At 47.3% G+C, this 27,469-nt stretch overlaps 1 protein-coding gene across 2 annotated transcripts; it reads left to right on the plus strand.

Annotated features, from left to right (window-relative positions):
- Positions 1 to 27,469, plus strand: ODF1 (outer dense fiber of sperm tails 1). Of its 2 annotated transcripts, XR_010605847.1 has the most exons (4): positions 1 to 108; positions 1,079 to 1,240; positions 5,012 to 5,145; positions 27,050 to 27,136. XR_010605847.1 is itself a non-coding variant. In XM_065629930.1 (2 exons), the coding sequence occupies exons 1-2, from the start codon at positions 24,600 to 24,602 to the stop codon at positions 27,360 to 27,362; spliced, it is 558 nt and encodes a 185-aa protein (XP_065486002.1). In that variant the 3' UTR covers positions 27,363 to 27,469. The 2 variants fall into 2 exon arrangements, 1 of the variants encoding a protein (XP_065486002.1); XM_065629930.1 differs by lacking the exons at positions 1 to 108; positions 1,079 to 1,240; positions 5,012 to 5,145 and adding an exon at positions 24,600 to 24,844 and having other exon boundaries at positions 27,050 to 27,469.

Consider the following 27,469-nt stretch of genomic DNA (forward strand, 5'->3'; position numbering starts at 1 on the left):
AGCTTATCCTAGAATGAAAATTTTAACAGGTTTCTGGAAATACAGAAGGCATGGAAGGGGACTCATTCTGTTTGGTAGTGAGACAGTGAAGCAGCTGTTCTTTTAAAAGTGAGTAGATCCATTATTTACTTTTTCCCCCCCACTTCTAGGACACCGCTAAGAGTTTTTGGATTATTTAGTTCTGCATTTTATTATACCAAAGTTTGTTAGTTTTGTTCTGCTTTTTTTTTAATTTTTGAACATCAGCCTCTGCTTTCCCTGAAAACATTTATGTCGTTTATTGCAGTGAGAGGTTCTTCTAAGCTGTCTTGACCTCAGTCATTTTCTCAGAATCACTTGCCTGTTTTGATATTCACCTGAAAAACCTTATATCTCAATTTGATTATTTTTTCCAGATAGAAAATAAATATTTGCCTTTGACAGTCTTTTTCATTGAACTGTAGGAAGATGAGCCACATTAACTCCTGCAGTAGGTTTGTTACATCCTTGGGAATGCTTTGAAGAATTTTTGGTAGGGTTTGGGAAGCTCCAAGTGTTCATGTTTGCTCTCAGGATCAATATTTAGTTCTCCAAAGCATTTACATTTCCAAATAACATGACTTGTTCATTGGAGTTCTCTCTGGGCCTAGGCATAAGGAAGAGATTTCCATTACCCTCATCCTTCCACCCTTGACACACAAGCTTTAAAAGTTAATAGGTTTTGGAAACCTCTTAGATAAAAGACAGGAAAAGAGCTGGAAAAGCCCAAAGGGGGCACATGTCTGTTATGGCTCAGCAGTCAGCTGCTGGCAGTTCCAAGTAATCCTTTTCTGTAGCTTTATTTACATTATGACTGAACCCCAGTTGTAGCCATTGCCTATGGCTGTGCCAGTGCAACCACTCAACATAAACAAAAATGGAAAAAAAAATTGATTCCACTGGAACTCATTCTTGGAGCCAGAATAAACTTGAGTAGTGCAAATGTCAGCTTTCGTTCATTCCAGGAGTTTATACTGCTGTCTAAAATGGCAACTAAGCCTAAGTGTAGATGAGAGCACACAAAACCATGTGTTAATTGATGATGTCGTTATTCTGACAGGAGTTTGTAACATGGTGGAACTTCCAATGCACTGTCAGGAGCACCTGTACTTCTCTAACAAGAATGCAAGGCTGCATCTTGCTGGTTGGCTTTTGGAGTACCAGTAACATGTTGAATGCCTGTCCTGTTCACTGATGCATTTCTTAGGAGATAATCACACAGGTAACAGAGTTTGGTGATCCTTTATTTATCTGAAATGAATCCAAATAGAATTGCTTTTTGATAGTAGAACTGCTCATTCTTACAACTTCTGTTTTTTAAGAACTCTAAAATGAAATACTTTTCCTAAGTCCTTTGGATTGTGTTAAGCCTGTTGGATGACAACGTCCAGTATTGAAAGAGTATTTAAAAATTAATGTTTACAAAGCCATGAAAAAAAGAACCAAACGAGATTTTATTTCTTTAAAAAATGTATCTTTAAGACAGGACTTCTGTCTTGGCCTAAGAAATTTAGCTCCCTGTGTTGCATAACTCTTCGGTGTATAGATGGTGCTATTTTTGGGCCTACTGATAAAGCAGCAGCTTCCTTATGAAGGTGCAGCTATAAATACACCAACACCCAACCAGCAGAACAAGTTCCTTGTTGGTATATTTGTCTGTGTGAGAGTTTTTGCCAGCTTGGAAATACCATTAAAAAATACCTCCCGTAGGATCATTACTATTGTGTCTGAAATTGAATTTTGATGAGAGTATTTCATGAAGTTTTCAGACTGGTAGAAGCACATGAGGTGGAAGGAACCTCTGGGGGTCACCTCGTCCAGCTTCCTGCTCCACAGATGTCCAGTTCTAGTAGATCAGGAACTTTCCCATTAGAAACAGCTTCTGAGTAATGTGCACTGGGACAGACTCATTCTCGCTAAACTCACGTGGCAGCTGCAGGCCTGGTGGTTTGCAGAGAGGTCTGTTGGTCCTCCAGGGAAGGGACCTGCTGGAGATGGGAGGGTTTGGATAGAGGGTCTGCAAGGGACTGCGGGTGCACCAGGGGCAGCAGTGCCTGCGGCTGGTGGGGTGTGTGGGTGTCGGGGCAGAGGCCCTGAGCAGAAGCAAAGGCCTCAGGCAGCTAAGGAGAGGCCAAGTAAGCACTTTCCAGGCTGTTAACTCCGGATGTCAAGAGAGATGACATCAGGCTGGCAGCGTAAGATTGTATTTTGCTGTGGAAGAAATGAGGCCAGCATTCTTGGAAATGTCAAGAAGAATGCTATGCAGAAAACTGCAGCTTCTAGATTGTTCCCAAGGCTGAGCAAAAGTTCCTATAGTGAGCACCCAAGTGCATTGCAAAGGAAGAAATTTTGCTTCCAGCAGCTTGTGCCACAAACTGAAGCAGAGCACGGCCTTGCTGCCTCTTGCTCTCGATGTCTGCGTAGGTATGGCGTAAGAGGAGCTTGTTTTGGGCTGGGAATGTCAGGCTTTTAAACCACATCTGTGTGTTTTGCAACACAAGTACCTGCATAGTTTGCAACTGAACAGCAAAAATCAGACAATTCCAGTGGAGCAGGACTGCACTGCGACCTGTTTGATTTCTGCTGTCCTGGGCTACATTTTGTCATACTCATATCCCAGGTTGTCATAGTCTGATTTTTTTATACATTGCTTATTTATGAGAGCTGAAACTTCATCTTGATGCCAGATATTAAGTGTTTACAGTCTCTTATTGTCTTACTTGTGCCTGGCTGCCAAGTGAAGAGGTCACTGTAATAGAAAAATCATTTGTCTTGTGCACGAAATGATGCTGGTCTTTAAGAAGTATTGTTTAAGGCCACAAAAGAGCAGCTAGCTTTGTAAGGTTCAGAGCTGATAAAAACATATTTCCCATGGATTTTTTTCTTACAGTGGGTTCTTTGGTGTCTTAACAGTCCACATACCATTTTTTTCTGTGGATTCTCCAACGACTAAAAAAGGTTGAGCTGTGCTGCAGTCTCTCCCTTAGCTGCAGTACTAATTGGTTCTCCTGCCTCCTCTCTGATGCTTGGGTCAATTAAGCCAAAAGAGGCCTCTAAGATGAGAACCTTGTGTGAAAATTTTGCCAAACGGGACTCAGATGTTCAGAAGTTTATATAGTGAGCTAGACACTTAGACACACGGCCTGCTGATACAACACTTGCTACCACACACGGACTGAAACATACCCGTTTAAAATCAGACAATACTGCAGGTACCTGATCTCCCTTCTCCTTTCTTGTTTGATCTGCTTGGCATTTCGTCTCCCCAGCTCTGCAATGAAGGACTCCTGGGCTAGAAATTAGGATTCTGCATCCGTTTCTCCTTTAGAATACAGTCAGGGTAACTTTCTTCTGTTTAGGGGAGTCAGCACAGTATGTCTGGGATTGAGGTGAGGTCTCTGCCTCTCAACTCAGTGGAGTTTGTAGATTCACTTGTATCTGGCTGATTGAGATTTAGTTTGGGCGGATACCTCACTTGACATTGCTCCTCACCCCTGTTGCAGCCCCTTACTCGCATCCTTATCTTCCAGCTCCCACAGATACCCTTCTGAACACCTTCTTCTGACTAGGAATCCAGGGCATCTCTTCTTGATCAGGCCCAACCACAAAGTTTACATGTTGGCTTTTGTATGTGTAGACCAGACCTGGCTGCTGATAAATGCAGCTGAGCATGACAAGAGGAGCTCACCAGGCATCCTGGGGACTGTGCAGGAGCTGAACGTCCTGGGAACACAGGCTGTGGACAGCCACCTAGTGCAACCGTCCCTGGAACGCGGTGTGGGCAGAACTCACGTGCACAGTGTAGGTGGTGGGTGTATCTCTGAGGCTTTGTGTCGGCTGTGTCACCTGGGCAGGTGTTCCTGTGCAGGCAGCTGAAAAGCATAGTTGTGCTCATTCACATCAGAGTAGCTTCCTGTAAGCTTCTGGTAAGGAAATACAGAATTTGCTTGAACTTCAGCAACCTACAAGGTGGGCATGTAGCCCCAGCAGGTTGTCTGGGTTCCCCGTGGAATTGGTTTCTCCTGCTTATCTGTCTGCAGGCTGCCAGGGGAGTCTGGTTGATTAACTGGGAGTAAAAAAAAGGTTTATTTCCCTCTTAGTTCCATTTTATTGGGTTAGTTACTCTTGCCTTAACTGTATTTACCTTTAAAAGTGGCAGTTTTGAAAAAAAATCGCCTTTATAAATCGTGAGGGTGAACTGCATTCACAGCAACAGCTCTGTATGGCCTTGATTCATGTACTACCTTCCGAAATCATTGCAGAGTAAGCTTGTTTCTGGCAGGGAAAGGAGGGGAGACTTTTCAGGGCAAAAGCAAGTGAATTATTCTGTGGACTCCAGTGGGGCCAGCATTTACCTTTCTGTGTAGTAGCCTACTTTTTAGCTGCTGTTCCTCTGCCATCAAATAGCACCTGTCATGGACAGCTGTTTATAATACAGAAAGAAGTAGTAGATAGTTCTTGCATTTGGTTTTAATTCCACTTGAAAAATTATTAAAATTAAAGAGGAGTCAACTGTAGCGTAAAGCAGCGGGTGCTGAGAGCCCGAGCACCCGCAGTGCTGCATTTTGAAGGGATTTGTGTTGGCCAGCTCTTGGTGTGCCTCATGGACTGAACATCCACAGCTTCTCCAGAGATTGTGCTGCGCTTTGGGAGCGCAGGTTTCCATTTGGTTTTACCCCAAAGGACTCCAGGTTGTGTATTCTCAGGCTGCTTTACAATGTGAACTGGAGGGTGGTGAGGGGGAGATGAGTTTTGAGTCCAAACTGTTGCTTTGAATGATAACGCAGGCAACAGAGAGAAAACTGAGCTGCTCGTGAAACAGCTCCCAAGCAACCTCCATTGACAGCTGGCATTTTAAGCAAACCAGAGGCTGTGTCATTTGAGAAGCGATAAACAGTGGCTGTTCAGGAGAAATTTGGCCTGTGGTCTCCAGTGTACATGGAGGCTGCAAATTTACTGTCCCTTCTGAAGCAGATCTTCCACGTTTCCGCAGCCAGAGGCTCCCATCACAGATCTACAGGCAGTTTCAAACACAGCACCCCAGGAGTGAAAACATTCTCATCTCTTGGACCACCCCATTCCCTTTAAATGATGGGCTTTGCTTTCTGGAAAGACCTCACCATTCTGGTAAGACTATTGTGAGCTTTTTTCTTCTTTGTTTTTTCCTCCCATAAATCACTAAGGACATTTACATAGAACAGGACGTCTGTTTTTTAACTGCTCCTCCATGTCCCTGTAGCATATTCCCAAGCTGAGAACGTAATTGCAATGGGTCATCACAACTCGTCACAGAAGTGATTAAATGTCAAAAAAAATAGATGTTGACTTCATGTGAAAAGAGGCAGCTCTAACAGATGAGAGTCCCATGAAATAAAGTTTTAGGATTTTTATGGTGATGGAGCTTCAGTGCTGAAATGGAGAAAAAAAAAGCCTTGGAGACAGTGGTCAATAGGAGATGCAGTTGGGAACTGCTTCAGTAGTTAACATTTAGCTTCAGCGAAAATAATGGAGGAAAGAAAATATGAATAAATAGTCTGGAAGGTTTCTTTTGTTCCATTGCCTGGAGGCACTCCATTGCAGTCTAAGAGGAAAGGGACATAGTTAACTGATGAATGAACATGTTATTCTAACAGCAATTACAATGCTCGTCTGTTGTATAATATATGCCTGTGTATGTGTTCATATGAGTGTTTATATAGAAAGGTAGGTAGTTAACATGAAACTGCAGGCAGATTTACAAATATGGAATTACTCGCTACTAACTGAAGACAAGGTATTTTCACTTTCAATGAATGTTGCCTACTGCTATAAATCAAGGTGAACTGGGGTGTTTGTAAATTTATCAGGCTTTAATTATTTGGGCTGAAATGTTTAACGCTGCATAGCTGCCTCAGTCAAATTTTTAACAAAAGTGTCAGGTAAAAGGTTTAGCTATTGCAAAAGGTGACGATGAAAAAGATTGCCCTAAGTAATCTTCAAAACATTTGATGGAAAACTGTAGTGCCACTAGAGTCTGAAGGAGGGCAGTTAGTGTATTATCACTTGCAGGAAACTTCAAAGTTCACCTCAATTTGGGTTATGAGCACCGGGCAAAAGAAAAACTGAACTTAAACATGCCGGTTAGAAACTTGCTAGCATTTAGCAGATCTGTTCACTCAAGATTACGTAGCTACACTTGTCCTTTTCCCTGTACAGCTTGTACAAGCTACCTAGACCCAGCTAGACTTGCCCAAAGCTTTCCCTGATGTGGGACTTCCAGCAGGCAGGGGAGGAGGTGGCGGTGAGCCCTCCTGCCCCTTGGCTGCTACTCTGGGTATGGTGCCCGCTGGGCACGCTGCCAGGGGGAGCTGGTGTTGAGAGGGAAACGTCTTCTGGTCTCACCCAGCTTTTGCAACTGCAAAGTCAAGAGCACAAGTGCATTGTTTTGGGATGTGCCATTTAGGAATGCTGTAAATTTTTGATGCAGAAATTACAGGAATGTGCAGACATTTGCAGTACATAAGGCTCTAGGGCAGCAGCTCAGATAGGCTTCAGTTGCAGAGACAGGTGAGTTTCCTATTAAATGCATATGTTATCCATTTGGCTTCTTATTTCCTAGAATTTATTCTACTGCTCTGATAAACTATGATTTAAAACATGCTGAAGTGCCAGTTCGGGCTAACAGCCCCTTCTGAAACACATCACTGCAAGCAGAAGACACTGTGCTTTGCATGTGTCTCCCAGGATGAAGGAGAGAAGAGCTGAGAGGTACGAGGCTCAGCCTGCAAAGACCAACTCACAGGCTGTCAGCTGAACTTGGACTGGGAATCAGACCCAGACAAGAAATCCCTGAATGTAGGTGTTTATATCCCACTCTAGTCAGTGGAGACTCATTATAGCTATGGCCGTCAGTGGAGCTGGGCATGTGGTTCAGCTGACATGGGCATCCATCCTCTGGTGAGCCAAATCCCTTGCTGCAGTGGGAGGTGAGACGCTGAGCTCACAATGGCATGTGGACACTTTTGGGTGAACATGTACTGCCTGGAGGTACACGCGTCCCCAGCGAGGCTGTGCTGATGTCAGGGGTTCCGTCTCCAGCTGCTGGCATTATTTCTCCAGTTTTATGTGAGGGGCGCAGGCTGGACCCCCCTCGCAAAGGCTGGAGCTACTCAGCTCTCCGGATGATCTGAGCATGTGAAGGGAAGCTGCAGCCCCTCCGTGTGGGATGCATGAGCACTTTAGACTTCCTTTAAGGTGGGCAAAATGGCACCAGGAAAGAACACCCAAGGCTCTGCCATAAAGAAACAACATTGCTCTGTTAAAATTATTTTTGCAATCTCAACTGACGAGTTCAGAAAAATAGACTTAACCAAACCTTCTTAGTGTATGAAACATTAATATCTACCTCTTATTTTTGAAGCTATGTCTTAGATTTTATTTCTGAGACAAAAGAGTCATTTAAAATTATGCAAATGAGCTGCCAAATGCAAGGCATTATGCAGATTTGTGGAGGCAGGCAGCAGAGCGTTAACCCTTGGTGCTGTGGCTCCCTGCGGAGGAAGCACAGCCACAGCAGCTCTGCCTGAATTCCTTTCAGCCCTTGTACTCTTTAATTCCAGCGCTCCTGTGGCAGGGCCTGAGGTGTGAGGCAAACCTTCCTGCACACCCCGATTACCAGATTACCAGGTGGGTTTAGGCTGATGGCCGGGGTGTGTTTGCTGCGATGTTCATCTCACAGTCCTGCCTGGCACAAGCTCTACCCAAATCCCGCCTGGGTGTCTCGGTAAAGAAGAGCATCGTGGCTGCCGTACACTGCTTCATACAAGTTGTTTCCAGAGTATTTGAAGTCACTGTCATGGGAGAACTATTAAATTGCTTTTCAAATGTCAGCAGTGCAGTAACACTTTAAAAACAGTTGACGCTGTCAGCTAGAAGTCCTCCTCACTATGGGCTGCCTGATGTACACAAGATGTGGTAGCAGCCTTCCCTTTCTGGAGAGGAAGGCTGTTAAAAGAGCTCCATGTTGTGCTAATTTGTGGGTTCAATAGCTCATTATCTCACCCAGCTATAAAGGTGGTGGGAATAACTCTCAGCCAGGAACAGATGGATTTTGATAGAAATCCAAGGTCTGATCTGCTCTGGAAGTTTGCCCTGATTTCTGCAACCAATGCCAGAAGCTCACAGTGTTTGCATTGGGGCAAACAGTGGTGCTGAGCAAGAAATCCAGTGGTTTTTAGCAGTCAAGTACAGCAAATGGCAGGAGCTGGCAAATCCCCAACACACACAAGGGTGTAAGCACAGCAGATCTCTGATGGAGGTGCCTGATGCTGGGTTAAGATAGTCACAGTGGCAGCCAGGCCTGGGGAGAAAGGGAGAGAGTTCACACAGGGTGGTTTAGGAAAGGCTGGCTTTGTGTCTCGGCCATGCCTACGTGCGATGCCAAAGCCTGTGAATATGGGGTTTGTTCAGCATCAGGCACGGACAGATCCTACTGTAGGCAGGAGCAACACGGGGGGACTTAATTCCACATTTCCTCCTGCACTTCAGTTGCTCATGGCTCTGTGCCAAGGAAAACACCGAGGCACTTGGCATTCACTTTCTGGTTGCTAAATGAGGAGAGGGGAGTCATTTTTTCCCCTCTGCTATCTTTGAAGAAATATGTATTTGTGTAGTGAATTACTTCAGTAACAAATAATGTCTCAGCGCTGCTCTAGGAGATGGGGATAATCTGGGTTTCTCTCCTGCATCCCCTTACACCCAAAATCTTTCAAGCTTGCTCTGCTCACCAAATTGCTCCATCGCTTCCTTTCTAGTTAAGGGTGTCATTTCAAGTTGACTGTCTGAGCCAGTACAAAACACTGAATAAACACTTCAACATATTCAAAGCTGGATGCTATCAGTGAATTTACAGACCTAAAACCTATGGCCAGTTTTAAACTGGATACATATGCGTGCTTATGAAGGTTAGCATGGTTTAGCTACTTTGGTTTTGCTTGTTTTTAAGAGCATTTTTGGCTCAAAAATGTGGTGTTTCTCATGTGTTTGGAGTGAGTTGTCCAAAGCACATGATCAACATCTGTTGGTTTCAGATATGCCAGAGAAGCTCAGCAGGAATGTAACAGAGTTGGAGATCAGTGAAAACATTTCTCCTGTGTAATTTTTTTTTTTTAAGATGGATTTGGAGTTTTCTTATTGCTTGGCAATTTGAGCAAAAGACTGGTGATTTGGTTAGTGAAAAAAAAAAAGGCGAGAAACCCACATACATTGTTTCAGGTTTTTGTTAGTTTTGGAGAGAATAACTGAAAAGGATATAAATCAGACACTGCTGCTGTAATGCACTTGCCTTGCCAGCTTAAAAAAACTAAACTAGTTTAAATAGGCAGAAATACTGTTTTAAGATGGCCCACATCACAAAACAAATCTGAGCACAAAGACGGTGGAAGGAAGTTGCTAGGAAACCTCTCAGTGTGCTGGGCAAGTTTTGCAGCACAGGCACCTGTACAAGAGTCATCACCACCTGCCAGCCTGGGCGTTTCCCAAAAACTGCCCTGCAAAATTGTATAGTCCACATTCGTTTCCAGAAGTGAGGCATCAGGAAATGCCTCAGAGCCCATTTGAAATCAGTGCAGCTTGAGGGGACTGCAAGCTGTTCCCAGGACCATCCCTGAAGACTCAATGCTCAGGTCCTGTCCACACTAGCACTGAAGCCCTGACTTCTGTGCTCAGGCAAGGTCTGAGCAAGCGGCTTTGCTAGCACATGCCTGCAGTCATCTTAGTTAGGTTCTTAGGAAAGATCCTTGCTTCCTTGGGCTCTAACCTGACCCACGCTTAGATTTCAACAGGTAACTTTAAGCTAGACTAACCCTCTGGAGGCAGGGCCGCCCAGTCTCAACTCTTTTACACTAAGTCTCAGGGTAGGTTTTGCCAGCGCAGATTTCATGCAGGTATGCTGCTGCCTCAGGCGGTTTCTCTGCAAGGGGGTGCTCCAGAAAGCTGAGGTGAATCAACTGAAAATGTTAAAGCATTGGGTCCACAGTTTCGACATGCACATGTTAAAGCCCCCATTTCTGTGCTGAGTAGCCGTAATTGTGATATCTTAATCCTCTTAATACTTGATTTCTTTCCTATGACTACTACATAGCTGAACACGGCTGTTTCTAGAAGGAAACTGGTAGCTGAAATTCGGGGTATCATCAAGGACACGTTTTTTTCATTTGTCATGAAGTAATCTGTTAGTCCAATTTATGACTGGCATAAGACAGGTGAATACATCAGGTTTTGCTAGGATTGTTTCCTCAGTAGCTTTTCCCAAAAATGGGTGATGTGTGGCACAGTGATGGAGTGACAGCTGCCATGAGCATGATGAGCAAAGCAAGCTGTCTATGGTTTAAGAGTCTCGATGAAATTCCCTCAGCATGGGGATCCCATGATGGTGCAGCACTGGCAAATTCCTGCCTGCCACCACCCTTCCTTGCTGTGTTGTAAAAACCTGCCCAGCACATTCCCCACTCCTCCCTGCCCACCTGTCAAGATGACCCATCATGGCTAAAAGCTATTAGCACTCAGAAGATGGACCCTGGGATCTCCAGTCCTTAAAAAATATGCCATAAATTAAGAGAAACCAGGAATATGTGTTGAGCCTGAGAATGCTCCTTTGAAGAAAGATTCATTTTAAAACAAGGATTCGTGACACAGCAAGGGAGGCACTCCGGAGAAGATGTGATGCTGATCTGCGGAGCTGATACACGAAGTGTGGCTGTTACAGGATTTTCCATTCTGGTTTATCTAGTCCCTTGACATAAAAAAAAAAAGATCCAGATCTTTAGTTTAACTTTAAAAAAAGCTCTTAGGAAATCATTTTTTACACAACATATAATTAATGTATGGAATCAGCCCTGGATATTCCTGACAGGTTTAGACTAGCTCTGCACTCGATGGTCTAGTAGTGTTCATTAGCTGTGTCCCTGTGTGATGCTGGGGGAAGAAGGGTTCCAGGGCATTCTGTAATGGTAGAAACTCCGTTGTTAATTTAAACAAGTGTTTTCTTCCAATACAGTTTCTGAAACAGGAACATATATAGCAACATCTGGAGCTTTCCTGGTTCAGAGCAGGTTTTCTGCATTTCGAAAAGGACTGCATACATGCACAGAAAGCATTTCCAGTGGTGTTGGCTGGAGTATAGTTACATCCAGAGTCTCTCAGTTCGCGCACTTTGGGACTTGGAAAGCAGCACCCATTTCACCTGCTCTTACAGCGTGGATGCCCACACCTGAGCTAGTTCCCTGCACTTTCTTTACAGCCAGTGGGGAGAAACTGGGACCCGAGGGAGTCAGCTGTAGAGGTGCTGGTGGGATTAACCCTGCCCTAAGAGCACCTCCCTCCTCCACAGGCTGCAGAGTACTTCTAGAGGGGAGTAGATGTGTTTGCTGTGGAGGTTTGAAGAGGAGTGAACCCCATCAAGGTGCCTGCTGACTGCAGCCAGGGAGCCGTCTGCCTGTCCCTGCTCTGGACGGGCTGCTGGGTGACCCTCAGGTCCTGCTTGGTGCTGAAGCCGTCACCACTCGCAGCCACTCACGGTGCCCCTTTGGTAGACACAGTTGCCCTCAGGCAGGGATGTGCTTCTCCCATGAATCATCTCCTCAGCTGCAGGTGTTAATGTGTCACCACGCATCTGTTGGATCCTTGCGTTCACCGCCTGGCGCTGGTGCAGAGCAGGACCCGGGCAGGGCCTGCTTGGATGCAGAGCTGCTGAGTAGTGAGGAGAAACAGGAAAGGCAAGTTCAAAGGCAGGTGTGACACAAAGGAAAAGGTGATGGTAGGAACACCAAGCCAGCAACAGCAGCTGCTGCACGTGGCAGACACACACAGCCTCATGCAACCCACCCGTGTCCACTGGACACCCCATCAGGACGTGCTATGGAAGGACCATATCTCCAGATGGAAATGAGAGAGGGTCCAGAGCATCCGGCACAGGCAGGACGGTTAGAGGCAGGGCACCAGAGTGAACCTAACCCATGCTGATCACCACAACATCCATATGTACAGGTAATGGCCTCTTCCAAAGCAGCAGCTCTCACAGACCTGAACCCGGGAGGTGCAGAGCATCTCCCACTCCACCTGGCACACGTGGGCCATCTCAGAGATCAGTGCTTCTAAAACAGGGTGTGATCATTGCAGTTCATCAAAGCACAGGCTTAATTTTAAACTCCTCAGTCATACGAGAAGTTACTGTCAGACCCTGTGTCACACCTTAGCAGCGCTGCCAAGGGAGGAGGGGAAGAATTGAAATTTTATGCAGTGGCATATGGAGGGATTCAGAATTCATCTAAAATGAAGATGATGAGAGAAATGGTTTTGTCTGGTGTTTGATCCCTTTTACAAATACAACCCTCTGGATGTGGTTAGAAAAGGCTCATGCTGTGGACTGGAGGTTTTGAAAACACTGCTGACTGGAATCACTTGCAGTCTGATTTGTGCATTTTTCCAGTCTGTTTTGTAAGAACTAAATTACTGCTCCCATATCATAAGAGATACTTCACAGGTTTCTTTGGAGAGGACACCAATCTCCAGGTCTCACTTTTTTTCTTCTTGAAGAAGAATTTTTCCAGTTTGCATTCTTAAACCATTTAATTTGATAACTACCCACAGAGGATGAAAATCAGTTCAAACAAATCCTGGGTAATAATACTTCACAGAGATGTCTTGTGCTCTTCCTCCTCCGCATGCGGCTGCAGGTCAGTGACACGTTCGCCTGTGCTGCCATAGCTGCTCTGGAGCTCCAGCCCCCTTTGGTAAGAGCCATTGCAGCTTCGTGTACCCTGGAGAAGTTCACTTATAGCTTCAGAACTGGCTTCTTGTGGGGTTGATTCACTTTTTGTGCCCAAGCATCCCTCGAATTGGAAGCCAGACATGGAAAAAAAAAAAAAAAGAATGAAAGAAAAATCCATAAATTGAGGAACTTCACATTTCACAGGACTTAAGTGGTGAAAGCGTCTCATAGAGTGGCACGTCAGGATGTACCTGGTGCCTAGAGGTATTTCCAGGTAAAGGTTCAGATCCCTGTGACTAGCCCTAAACCAGCCTTTCCTTATGCTTGCCACTGTTGCTAGCACTGCAGAAACAAGCTACCAGAAGCTCTTCAGTTTTAACCACCAGGTTATTTACATCTGCTTGGAGGATAGTGTAGATAAAATCTGTGAGGCCCTGGGATAGACTCACTGGAGAAAGTAAGGCTGACACAGCTCCTGCTTCACCACTGCTGAAGGTGGCCAGTGGCAGTTGCACATCCCTTGGTGAGATCTGGAGCCTTCAACGGGGCCGTTGATGACTCTTTAGCACCTTTTGTGCCCCACCGTGCCCGTCCCCACGTACACACCTAGGATGGTGCTGACAGTCACTCCTCTCCACTGGGGACAGGGTGACTTCACCTCCACCCGGCTGGGGGGCAGGAGGGGTGGGACCCTCACTCAGTTGACAGGATCCTCAACAAACGAGGTGCCCAGAGAGGCTGAGAAGCTTCTGGACCATGTCATAATGCCCACAGCCAGATCTGACCAGGCTATAAAATGGGGTCCCTGCCAAAGACCCCTTTTGAGTGGTCTTCTCAGAGCCATGGGTCTGTGAACAGAGCCCTCCCCTTAGACTGGGACGCTGCCTAAGGAAACTTCCTGGGGGTGCACCTCACCTCCTCGTCTGGTGAGTGGTTATTTTTCTCTGCTGTATATATCCTTGAGTGAGCCCTTGCCTAACCCAGGCAAGTGATCATTTCTTCTGGCTACCCTTGAGTGAGAGGCCTCTGGTTTTGTTTCTTGTGAGTCAATGCGTGCACGTTGTGGACCCTCATTATTCATGTGTAGTCATACCCCAATAGTCTTCTCAACTGGTATCTGAATCTGTAATTTATGTTGTCGGAGTGCTAAATAATTGTATAAACCCTGTTTCTAGTCGGTTTATTGGTTATACTTTTCTGGCCAGAATAAAGTCTATTTTGGAACTTGTTGTCCAGCTAAAACTGGCTTTGGGGTGCCTCTGTGACATGGCCTATGCTCACTGTCATGAGGTAGGACCTGTACAGCTGCACAGCTTGTCCTTCTGGGCCACTGCCATTGCTGCACCTTGCTGGGGGGATCCTCGTTGCAAACAAGAACTGCTCATCCTTATTCAAACAAGGAAGAAAAGCTTGAGAGAAGGCAAAATTAGGGTTGGGGTTTTCTTGTTATCACCAGAGCCCATAGTTTTTTCCATGCATGCAGAGAGAAGCTGTCACACAAATGAACGAAGGCCGGTGGTGAGAACTGACCACCAGAGAAAGACATCTTTCATGGGCTGGAGTGTCCAGCCACTATTTGTGAGTGGTAAAGATTTACTTGGTAACTCATTTCTGAGAGATTTTTTTCTTCCTAGCAAAACAGATGACAGTGGAAATGTTTTGCATAATCGCTGATTTCACTGAGATACGACAGAATTATCAAGAACTTTAGATCTTTTTCAACTTGATATGAATCCCATAAAATATCAGAACATTAGCATGTAAACAAAGGACTTCAATTAGCTCAGTTTTGATATTTCTATTATGTGCTGGTTTGGAATGAAAGGAGATTTGAAATAATCAACTTTCCCAAGAAAACCTGGCTTCTGGGACTCACGCAGTTCTAGGCATCCCTGTGTAAGCCTCAGGAAGCCCCGTGATCCCTGCTGACAGGCAAGTCTCCTCCGGTGCTCAGGGATGCTGCAGCCGGTCTAGCACTCCTGCCACAAAGGGAATTCTCATTTGCATCCTACCAGATGCTCAGGGTCATCTTCCAGGGCAGCAACACCAATTGCCAAGACCATCTTTTGGGGAAATACTTCCTTAGACACACTGAGGGAAATACGGAGGACTTCACCCCCAAGTAACCTTGTCGCATCTCTGGCAAGTGGGTAGGCCTCGCCTTCATCCTGCACAGAAGAAAACAACAGCTGGCCTTGGCACCTACAAGCTATTTTCCGTTGAAGTGAACACGGGTGTTGTAAGAATAAGAGAGTTCTCATTAAAAGAGTTCCCTCTGCCATTGCACCAGCACATTTATTTCTACTCCTGCAGCAAAGCTGAGTTTCATTTGTAGAGGACTGTCCTGAACAGAAGCTATTAAATAGCAGCATAAAATGCATTATTTTTTTATACTGAATACCATTTTGTTCTTTAGGTAGACAAGATACCTAGCATGGAAGAACAAGACCCAGCAAATACACTACATGCTAAACTGCTCAGGCAGCAGTGGCACTTGGCCACTGGAGTGTGTCCCCCCGGTGAGTTTTGTGCTGCTGGGTAATCCCCACCTCTCGTTCGTTCACCTGGGAGCTGGGGAGCACAGATAGCGACCGTCTTCAGCTGCTCCACCATTTACATCTCTTCTGGGTGCCAGACTCACCATTCGCTGAGCTATTTGATCTAAATGGGAGCAGCAGGAATACACTAATGTTGGCTGAAAGCAAAAGCTGAAGCAAGGGGATTTTTGGAGCTGCTTTAGGGCCTGAAGACTACTGCAGTCCTGTTTGTGCTGTGGAAAGGTGATGCAGGTGCCTGGAAATGACTCCAGTTGTGGCAGAGAGAAGAAATTTCAATTTATCGGCAAGTTGTTCTCTTTAAGCACTGCAGCAGCTTTCAGATACTACCTTTGGAAAGGGTGGATTGACTTGATGGAGGGACAGAGGAGCTCTTCCATAGCAGCACCCCCTCTGAATCCACACGAGGTGCCACTGGCAAGCAGCTGCTGCTGGAGCATCCCCAGGCGGTCTGCACTGCCCCATCGGCACTGGGACCATGGCAGGGCCAGCACACGAGAGGAGCAACGAGCAGGCAGAAAGCCAGGATTGTGGGGAGGTGTTGGGACATTTTGGGGTTAGAAGAGGCTCTTGGAAGGGCAAGCTTAGTGAATGGGTGCAGCTGACACGCCATGACATGCATACCATTGGGCTTCTGCTCTCCAAGGCGTGATGCTGCAGGGCGTTTCTGTCGGGATCCTGTGTACATGTGGGATAATAAAGCATCTTTACTGTTGTGCCCTGAAATGTGCTGGGGAAAAACCTGTCACTGCTTTAATTATATTGAAACATGCAGAGCTAGAGTGAATAACACCATGAGCAGGTCAGCAATTAATTAACCGGTTTGCTCTAAAAGGGAAGAGTAACACTCATTTTCTTTCACCTGGCTTGTTCAGACCAGACCTTGCTAGGAGGAAGGACATTTATTCATTTAGGTGTAAGAAAGCGTGGCCCCACTCTCAGGTCCTCACCGCTAAGTGCTGGTGGGAGAGCAGAAGTGGAAGAGAGCCTGGGGTGGTGCAGGAAGCATTGTTTGGAAAGAAGACACCTTAGGACAGCACTCGGAAAACAAGGAAGAGGAAACCCTTTTAAAGTTGGCTAAGTGTGTCAGTGTGTCTGAGCAGCAGAGTGAGAAGGGAATCAGTGTAAAATATTCAACAACTTGTTTAGATTTGAGTTGAAGGAACTCAATTGTTCCATTATGAGTTTCAAGTGGAGAAAGAACTCCTTGGGGAAAGATGTGAAAACCAGTTATTGATGTAACGTGAATATTTTTTCCCATGAAGTGTTAAATATGATAAAACGAAGATGATATCAGAGGATTGTCTCATTTACATAAACAGCGTGTTGGGAATCCAGAAATACCATTCCCAGGAGTTAATTCGACAGGTTTGTGTGGGAAGTCAGTGCCACCCCAAAGATCAGGAGGCTGAGCTGGAGCCTGACACCCTGGGTCTGCTCCAGACTTTTCAGCAAGATTTGGCTGGACACGTAGGTGCACAGTTACATGGCTAATTACTTCCATTCCATATGGAAATTAGGAGAGGGGAAAATGATTATTATTATTATCCATCTGAGCACATAGTTACCTGATTTCAGTGTGTGGCTGCAGTGTCCTGTATGCAATTGCACTCTCAGTTAAACAACATCTGCCTTTCTGTACCACAGTTAGTCCAGACTGGTTTTAAAGTGATATCCTTACAACACACTTCATAACGTGGTTGGGGTGTTAAGAGATAATAGCTGATAATTATAAATCAATAGGTCAGACACTGTCAAAAACTGCTAGGTCTGAAAATATATTTACCACACTCTGAACTGGTCGGTACTTGCTGTACTTGATCTGTTCTTGCTCAGCAGAGACCAAGGAGATGCTCCCAAAGAACAGGCTAATTCAGATGTTATATTTGGAAGGGCAATGAAGGCAGCAGCGCCTCCAGCCCTTAGGGGTTTGGAGGTTGGCAGGTTTTCTTGGCAAGTTTCAAGTCATTTGGAGTATCTTAAGGCCCATCTCTGTGGACGCCCCTGACGAGTGGTGGGTCTCCATCTCCACGCTGAGGACAGGGAGAGGCAGTCACAGCTGGCTGTAAGCAGTAGTCTGAAGGACATCTTCCAGTTCCCATCCCTCCACCCTGATTTCGCATTTTAAGAGAAAGGTTCTCAGCTTCACAGGTGTTGGGAACATCTTGATAGCCAGGGTCTCTAAAGGGCTCAGAAACAAGAGGCCAAAGAGCCTGTACTATGTTTGGCCTAGCTGTGTTGGGATGTTGTTGCTTTTAAGGTCACCATGGGAGTGAGTTCAAGACCATCTGTGAGGTTGACAGGGGCCAGATCAGAGATGGATGCTGTGGTATATGCACTCCTTCATCCACCTCCCCCTCACAGCAGATTAGATCTGACTGCACGGGCACCCTGGGGATGCAGCAGAGTCAAAGCAGGAGGACGTATTATTCCACTGATGAAAGACAATTTCAAAATAGCATTTGCAAATTAGGCTTGATAGTGGACTCACTTCCTTGACAGCCCCAAATATATTTCGTTGACTCATCCTAGCAGAAGTCAAAATTCACCTTGACTTCACTGGACAGGGACCTGATTAAGCTGAAGCTTTACCATGATAATTCTTCATGTCCCAGTAACATGCAGCATCCACATATCAGCATGTCGCCAGCAACTCACACATCACATGTACAGCACCACTTGACCTGCAGTGAAGCAGAACCACTAGGAGACCTTCTTTGCTGGGGGTCACGCTGGGACTACCCCAGCAGCAGCTGGAATAACAAACCATATGCAGAAGTCCCTCCTTCCCCTAGGGAAATGAAGCTGAGCCGGCTCTTGAAATGGCAGGCAGCACACCTTCCAGGCGGAGCTGACCTGTGCTCAAAGCAATTCCCATCCACCCACACACCTTCTCAGCCGTGTTTGGTGCCCCTTTCAAGCAGGGCCAGCTGGGCAGACTCACACGAATGTGGGTGCCACTTCCCCATGCCTGAGAAGTCACCAGCTCCGCAGTGGTGATGTTGGCCGAGTCACCTGTTGGTTACTCCTCCGGTGTCTGTTCGTAATTAACCATCCGTGCCCAGAAGGGCAGGCAAGCTCTGCAGCAGCTCACAGGAAATAATTACAGAGCAGCTCACCTTCCTGCACCACAAAGCTCTTCCTGATACATCCCAGGAGCACCAGCAGCATTACTCATGGTGGGTGACTTTTCCCAGCGTGATTCTCACGTCCTGGCTCAACGATCCAGCCCGCTCCCATCGGGGGCTGGTGAAGCCCAGGACGGCACGTTGCTGCTGGGGAGCTCAGGAGGAAGCTGAGGAGTGGATGTGGCTCTGGCGGTGGGAAGCAGCCCGTCAGGAAATGCTTGTTTAACGCACAGCAGATTAGCCTGCCTCAGGAGTGAGCCGCTTCAGTAAATTAAACGTCTCCTCATGAGTCAGGAGCCCAACCCTTTATTAGAGAGTTGCGTATTTTCAGAAATTGCTGAAAAAGTTGCGGGAGGTTTGAAGAAGCTGTTTCACCCTGGTGTGGCCCACTTCCCATTTACATGGCTGGTCCCTGTGCCACCTCCAGAGCTCACCAGCTCCATCCATGGAGCAGCTGGAGGTGGTCCAGCATGGTGCTGCCCTGGAAGAGGTGCTCTCCCACCCTGATCTGCCCCTGGTAAGGGAGCGGAAGGCAAATGCTGGTGATCTCTCATGCCAGCTTTGCTGAAGTGATGCTTTCACAGCAACTCCACCTGCAATACTCTTTATTCTCTTCACTTGGAGATGCCTTGAATCCCCCTTGCTGCTCTGCAAGAGCTGATGCAGGTCTCTGATGGAGACTCAGCGGCCTCAGAAAGTATCTTCACCTGTTTATGGGGATGCCTTAAGATGTAGTACCCGCCTTCAGGGGGTCAGCCTCACAGTTGTGGTGGAGAAAGAGAGCTTGTCTGTCCTTGTCTGGTCATAGGCGGTCAAAGCACAGAGCTGAGGGGCTGCACTCACCCCAGCCGCAGGTAGGCTGGAAGAAGGTGGGGAGTGGGACCTTCATCCTTCACCTACCTCTAGCCCTGCTCAGTGGAAAGGGGGGAAAATCCCCCTGATGGAGTCTGCAGCCACCATCTCTCACAGGGCACCATGTGGCCTCTTTTTGTTTGGGTTATTTAGCACAACAAATGCCGTGGTGAGTAGAGTAGCCCATAGCCCCCTGTCACCCCTGAGGCACATGGGCCCTGTGAGCTGAAGCCCACTCGGTGACAAACCTGGCATGTGGGCTCAGCAGGACATTTGGGGCTGGGGGCGTTCGACTGAGCACTGGCTTGTTTAAGATGTTGTCCTTATCTGCCTCACCAGTCACTTGCTCATGGTGACGTTGCAAAAGATGCCAACTACAGCATCATCTTTTCAGGGAGAAGCGAGACCGTGAGAGAAGGCTGGGAGAAAACGCAGAGAAAAGGTCAAAAGGGGCAGGACCCACATTCTGGATGGATTGCAGTGTTTACCCAAAAACTGAAATCAGATTATGGATCATCTATGTACTTCTCTCTAGCCTACTGAGATATGTCAAGCCCGGGCTCAGAAGGACTCGCTAGCATCTCCTTTCATCACAGGATCCCAGATCGTTAACTTGGTATTCATAAGGAAAAACCTTGCACCATCCAGTCTGCCGCTGTTGTGGTATCAATAGTGAGACTCACACATTCCCACCCGAAAGAGTGTTTGGTGACAAAACTTATCTTTATGGTTTACCCACCTGGGCTGGGTGCTCATTTCCTGAATGCTGAAGGCTGCTACCTGTCCCCCATTTCTCTCACTGTACTAGGATTAGGTGACATCAGTAATTCAGTGATTTTTATTGACATTTGCTGACATTTATGTAGCAGGCTGAGGTGGGATCTGACTCCCATGAACCATTAAGACCGTGGGTTTCTCTGTATCACCAGGACCCAAAGGGAGTGAAGCCAGGAAGGAGATCCCAGGCAACCCATTCACTGCCTTTGTTTGCCAAGAGAGACAGATTGGTCTTTCTCCTCTGGATGCTTTTGAGATCTTGTTAAGGAACCTTTCCTAAAAATGACATCCACAGGCAGCAAATCCTGTAGGGACACTACTGGAAATGATTACGTATAACTGAGAATGCTGAAACTAAATTTATAATGCTTAGCTGCTGTAATCTGCAAACAGTGCTGAATGCTGGAAAGAGGCAGCAGCTACCTTCCAAAACTGTTTTCAAGTACATACGGTCAAGAGAGTCACTTGTCACCGCCAAAGCAGCTGCACCCTTCTGCTCAACCCCTAGGAAGTCACCGTAAGGATGATCATCATATAGATCATAAAACATCAGATGAGAAGTAACTATTAAGTTGTCTAGTCTAGCCATCCATCTGGCCCTCATAAATGCAAAGTTACTTATTTGCATGGAGAAGACCAAAGGTTTAGTGTGGGGGTTTAAAACAAGAAACAGCAATAGAGGCATGAAAAAAACACGCTGCCAGCACGCAATTCTTGCTTAGCTGCTGCAGCAGAGGGAAGCGAGGCTACAAATTGCTTTCAGAGCAGTATATTTCTTTGTGGTTTAAAACCTGCAGCCTAGTTTTCAGAGCATAAAAAAATGTCCTGCCTGCAGATAGGTTTTTGTGATTTTCAATACTGATTGAAAACATGAATGAAGATATGTGGTCGGTGTGACAGTGCCCTTGGGGATGAGCAGCTCTCTGCACAGGTGTTTCGGGAAATCTTTGTAAACCAGCATTGCTACCCCTGGGTTGATTGATTCCACAGAAGCGCTCACTGACACAGCATTTCATCCTAGTGCAGGGTTTCCCGGGAGGTTTCAGGACACAGTAAGACAAGGAAAAGCACATGCCGCTGCCGAAGCAGGGCCGCTGCTCGCCAGGAGCCGTGCTGCACGCTGTGCTGCGGTCTGAGGTGACGGGATGGAAAAGGGGGCAGAGGAGGAGGGCAGCAGCTCCGTAGATCTCTGCTTGGCCAATTGGTGTCTGCAGACACCTACTTATCCTACGCAGGATGTGTGGTGATCCCCTCCGAGTTTATTTTGCACGCAGGTCGCTCTGCTCGTGCTCAGAGTCACGGGCCATGCTGATGCTCTCCAGGTCTGGGAACACCTCCCTGAGTGAGCATGTCTGCGGGGAGCAGCTCGCATCCCCTGGCAGAAAAACACATCCCAAAAGAGGCAACACCCCGCGGGCACCCTGCCCGCACAGCCCCCCCACTCTCCTGGGTGGATCCCCAAACCCCTGGATGTCATGCACCTGGGAGGTTTAACTTCAGATCATTTTTGAGCTGTTGCTTTTCCTGCAGAAATTTTATTTTGACGTGTGTCCTCATGTGGGGTATCTTTCATTCATAAAGGCTCCTATGGTCCATACCCCCAGGACTCTGTCAGGAAGATTTAGCACGATGCTCAGTTCGAGTGGTCTGCTCCAGATCTTCTTGCTTGAGATGGTACTTGGCAAGCAAAACTTCCTCTGTGAAATAAAGAATTTGTGCTCTTACCATGTGAGAAAGACCTGAGAAACTCTTTCATATGGAGCCAGAGAGACTAGAGTGTCAGTTTTAAAGACAAAATACTGCTGTCAGAAAGGTACGCAGACTTCATACAGGAGGGACCCTTCACAAATTGGCAGCCTTTGAATTCAGCTTTTAAATAAAAGATTTGTCTTCAGACTGAAAAAGTTATGCCTTTTATGAGTAATAATGAATAAAGCTTTTTTTTTTTTCTGGATGAAACTAGCATTCGATATAAAATAAGATGGCTCTTGATTTATTGAAAAGCCCAACTCATATTTTGCCAGCTCACCAGTGTGCAGATGCCTGAGAGGTGGGTGTTGGTGCTGCTGAGGCTGGGATCAGCCTTTGTGTCACAGGCCGGTCTGAGGGATTATGGGCTGCAGCTCTTATCTGAGGTGATGGGACAGAAGCCGATGGTATCATTGCTGGGAACTGGGGGTTGTTAGAAAGTTTTGTCTTGTAAGTCTGTAATCAGCATTTGACTTTGTAACAAAGGTTTTTAATTGCTGGTATATGTAGATGTAATTAGGTATATAAAGTTACATTTGAATTTTTGAATTTATTCTCACATATGGCACACCAATGTTTGAATGTGAGTGATGTCCAACAGGAAGCCTCATGTATTTTCGTGCAACCTGAGATGTGACCTGCCCCCCTTTGTCGTTCTTGGGATCCCCCTTTCCCACTCCCCGCTCGGCCACTGGCAGGTCCAGCTCCACCCAGGCAGCCCGGGAGCAGCCGCGGGGCCAGCTCGGCTGTACCTCCCTGGAGCCTGGAGGGCATATCTTCTCCTCTGGGGCTACTTGGGCTTCTGGATACAACTGAGAATCGTGGAAGGCATTTCCTCCACAAGAAGGTGCCAGCAGGGTAGAACAGTTCCCAGGCTCTCAAGAGGTCTTCTCCTGCTTTCTTAAATACACAGAGACTATGCATTCCTGCTGATATTCAATCCACTGCAAGCCCTTAAAGACCAGGTTTCCCCAAAATACAAAGCACTCCCCACTCCTGTAGTCTTTGTTAGACCCAGGAGGTTTTGGTGTCAATGCTGCTTGTGATTAAAGTACACCACAAGTGCCTTTCAAGGAGCCAGGCAAAGCCATCCATGCCGTGAATATTACTGACATCGAAACCCATGTGGGTCATTTTCAAGAAAAACTGATGCAACAGCCAGACAGGACAATGATGGCTTCAGAAGTCCTCAAGGCAGGAGCTAATGCCTGCAGCACTGAGCTCAGCCGTCACCGAGTGAGCAGGCAGTGCCTGGCACACACGGGACCTGCGAAGGTAAAGCTGTCAGCTCAGATGTGCTTGCAGCAGTGCCATGGGTGCCTGTGGTGTTTGTGCTCTGTCTCCTTCTCTGCAAAATAATTGCAGGATGCAGCATGTTTTTGCCCTGTCCCACCAACCAAAATCCTCATGTTGCCCACTCTTGCCAAGGCAGCACCTCATTCTGATGCACAAGCAGGTGAAAGCTGTGGAATAACATCTGTAAGGGAGGGAAGCAAGTAGCTGGATCTGCTTTTTTTAGAACCTCGTTTGCTTAGTATGGCGTGGGAGCAGGGACAAAAATATTTTGGAAGGTGCGTGTTCTCAAAGCATTCCCAGAAGTACCTGAACTGCAGCTGTCAGCTAAGGCTTGTAAAAAGAAACTTCCATTTCTGCACATTTTTAGTCATTTGCCATGTCTTTCCCATTCAAAAAAAAAAAAAAAAGCAGAGAGCTAACTGAGCAGCAGGTTTGAAGTCACGTCTGAAACTTGCAGCCACTGGAGAAGACCCCAGGAGAAGAGAGCTGGCAGGACAGGGTGCTCCACCGGGGAGAAGCTGTGCAGGAGGTGTGGTGGGCACCTCTCCTTTCCCTGGCACTCCCTGGGGACCAGGGGTGCTCTGGGGGTGCCAGCACCCAGCAGACCAGCCTGACACACGTTCAGGCCAAGGCTTCTCGTAGCCTTTGCCTAATGCCGTGACTGTCCATGCTGGGTGTCTGCAAAAAATGTATGTAGACATCACACACCCAATGCTTTGTGCAAAAGCACTTGAAAAGGAGGAAAAAAAAAACCATAAAGAGTAATTGCAGCTCTCCTTAATTTACGCATTTTCATTAAGGTTGTGGTAACAGCAGCAAAACAGCGAGGGAGGGAAGCTGCAGGGGCTGCCGTTCTGCAGCAGGTCGGCAGCAGCCCGCTGCTGGGTACGCGTCTCCCTTCTCCCAGAGCAGCTGTGGTCAGGACCTGGGAATGAGAATCCCAGTGAGTTTCAAGAGGAGACCACACTTAATAGCTTGAGTGGAGACCTAAGCCTTGGTCCGTGGGGATTTGTGCCTGGGAAGGAGAGGGGTGGCTCACGTTCCTGCTGCACCCTTGTGCCAGGGCCGGAGATGGGGGTAGCAGGCAGCCGTGCTGAAGCAACGTTGTGCGTGAAATTGCACCCAAGCCATGCTCCTAATGGCCCGTGGCTCTGCTGCCCGGCCGTTGCACACACCCCCCCACCATGCCCCGAGCCACCCATTGTGTCCCCCTGCCACGGGCTCCCGCAGTCCCCGGGTGGGAGGCTGCAGTGGGGGGGGCGGTTGTGCATGGACCAAGGCTGCGCTTCTCACGGCGACTGTGGAGCTGTGACGTGTCACCGGGCCCATGATGTCATAAGGAGCCTGCTGGAAGGCTGCAAGAGCACCTGTGCCTTCACTCGCACGCTCTCCTCTGGACAAAACTCTCGAGGCAATTTTTCCCCCCACGAGCGCAGGCTGCCACGGCCGTGCTCGTGCCCTGAGGCACTTTGCAGCATGACGATGTCCATGCACTGTTGCCTTCTGGAAGACGCCAAGTGCGATTTGAGGCAGGCAGAGAGGGACATGCGGAGGCAGCTGAAGCGGATGCAGTCGGAGGTGCAGCAGCTCTGCGAGGAGCTGCCCGCGCCCTGCCTGCGCAGGCTGACCGGCCGACACTGCTGCCTGCACCGGCGCGACGCGTGCCCCTGGGAGTGCTGGACACTCACCACCAGGGTGGATGTGGAGCGAGAACCGGCCAGGTAACTGGTACTTACCTGCTTTCCATGGGCATCGACACAGGATGGAGGGAGGTTTGGCATCAGCGTCAGGAGCAAAGGTGGAAACAGATAAGCAGGATAGGAGAGAAATAGCCATTTTCAGATAAATTACTTGAAAGGGGAATGGGAGGCACTGCTTGTGCATCCAAGCAGCCCGAGAGGAGCCATGCAGGCAGTGCCCATGCTGGAAAGGGTTTGGACCATGGGGATGTGACATTAACCATCTCACGGACTGCATGTGAAGTAAAATACACAACTAGATCCAAAGCTGTTCAGCTGTGGAAAAAAGTCCATCTTCGATGTAAATTCAGTGTAAGTCTGTTAAACACATAAATATCTTAATCAGTAGCCAAAATGGGCCTGTATGCAACGGAGTGCTGCACTGATGCACCACAGACTTTTGCCCATATTTTCTTACCTCATATAATAGGAGAAGTAAGTGTCAGGATTTCTACATCTCCATTTTGACCACTGGTGTGATCATTTTATTTTGTTAATGGAGTTCAAGACGAACTCTAGTAGGGCTAAACCCCAAAGGTAGCCCTACAGGTAGGGAGTTGGTGAATGATAAAACCTTATCATTTCTGTTAAGGCACATTGAAATATTGAGAGGTTAGAGGGGCTAAGAAGTCTCTTCATCAGCAGCAGCTGTGGGAGTCTCTTGCTGTGTTTGTGGAATTGGTATTTTCTCCCCAAACTCAAGTTCTGTTTGAGTTCTCTTGTGTTGCACCTGGAGATGATGACACCTTCATCTTGGCAATTAAAAATGTGACATTTTTGTTACCTGTAGAGCAGCAAGTGTCATCCCACCATCTGCCATGTGTGTTATCTTCTGGGTGCAATAAAGTTAGAGGAAAAAGGAAAAAGCCTGACCCCGGGTTAATTCTACACTAACTTCAATAAAACCGAAAGTTGCCGTGAGGTTACTTTAAACTTACTCGGTAGCTGCAGCTCACACAGGGCTGTTGAGTGGCAGATTTCAGACCCCAGGTGTTACCAGACTAGTGTCTGTGTTCAGATTTTCGTCATTGCATTGGGCGCTAGATCTGGGCAAGCACAGCATCCCCTTGCAGAATCATTGCACACCAAAGTCACAGTGAAGGAATAGAAGTTCAGTGTGGCTGGAAGCTGGGAGGTCTCAGGATGGGCCGTGGGGTGCCAGGACATGCTGTCCCTGAGTGCCGGGCTCCCCGGCTCTGCTGCGCTCAGGACAATTTGCTGTTTTGAACACGAGTCCATACCACTGCCATCTGAGACCTCACCACAGCAGGATTTCAGCCAGTCACGCTGGGGAATTCAGCCATCCCCTTCCCAGAAAAAGTGCTGTGAAGGACCAGCTCTTCTCAGCATATTTATTCTCCTCTGGCCAGCAACATAAAAGACCAAAGGGGCAGGTGGAAGAGCCAGTTCTCACAGAAAACACATCCCAAAATCACCACACCAGGTTGAATCATTGCAGGTTTTAAGTAGGATTGCTGAAATGGGTGTACCTTGCTAACGAACCACTCCTTAGGGATTTCTCACTTTAGTTGTCATGTCCATTCCCTTATTGTTTGCCCTATTTCCTCTTCCACCACATCCGTTATCTTTTTAATTTGGCACCTTGTGCCCAGTTTAGCTATTATAACTGAAGTGACCCTTCCATTGTCTACTTTACAAATGGTTTGACTAAGAGCCAGCTTTTTGGTTGAGCAGAGTCACTGTTTGACAGTACTAGAAATCATTTTAATGGCTCAGTGACCCTCCAGCCCAGCCCTGCAGGAGCATTTGGGGATTTTTTGCCAAATGTGTCTCCTTTACACTGATTGCTTTAAACAGAACTCCTGACTGAGAAATGTGATCTATTGTAACTAACCATTTAAAATGTAGGACAAGAGGTAAAACGGACACACGTGGCTTTGTGGGTGTATGCACACGTGAAAGAGGAGCACCGGCTTCTCTGTATTTAGGTGAAAGAACTTTTCAGCTGCACAATTGCCCCATCCCAAGAGGGGACACTGAAATAATCCCAGCTGCTGTGGCGTGCAGGTGGGAGCTCCTTCTGATGGTGCAGACACCCTCCCAAGTACTGTGCATCAGCATGAAGATGGATCAAATAGTTTCCTATTTACTCCTCTTGTCCTTCAGGTGGTCCACCCATTCCACTGTGAGTTGGACTGAAAGGCTGTTCTCTTGTTTTCATTCTAGTGTGCGAAAAAGACTTCGCAGGTTGTGTAAGTGTTCCCATGATCACGAGCTTTTGGCTTTGATAGACGTGGAGGGTTTTGACCCCAACGACGTTATTGTAATGGTAAAAGACGGGAAGGTGAAGGTGTTAGCGGAGCACGAGGAGGAGCGCACCACCGCGAGAGGGAAGGAGTATAACTACAGGAACATAACGAAGCAAATCAGCCTGCCGCTGGGGGTGAGCGAGGATGAGGTGACCTACTCGCTGGGACCAGATAACATCATGAAGATTGAAACGACACACAACTGCTGCCCTTGTCTCCTGGGCCGCTGAGCCGCAGCAGGGAGAGCACCAGGAACAGACACTCCTCTGCCATATCCCTCCTCCCCATCGGCTTTAGGTCTGTCCCGCTATCCGTGCGCCAGCACCTCCGCGGGCTT

The sequence above is a fragment of the Caloenas nicobarica genome, chromosome 2 (assembly GCF_036013445.1).
Source record: "Caloenas nicobarica isolate bCalNic1 chromosome 2, bCalNic1.hap1, whole genome shotgun sequence".
NCBI classification, from domain to species: domain Eukaryota; kingdom Metazoa; phylum Chordata; class Aves; order Columbiformes; family Columbidae; genus Caloenas; species Caloenas nicobarica.

What these genes read in the sequence shown, in the direction of transcription:
- ODF1 (XM_065629930.1), top strand. Translation starts at nt 24,600, where the DNA reads ATGACGATGTCCATGCACTGTTGCCTTCTGGAAGACGCCAAGTGCGAT. An exon ending in GTGGAGCGAGAACCGGCCAG is followed by an intron (nt 24,845 to 27,049) that starts GTAACTGGTACT and finishes TTTTCATTCTAG; the next exon opens with TGTGCGAAAAAGACTTCGCA.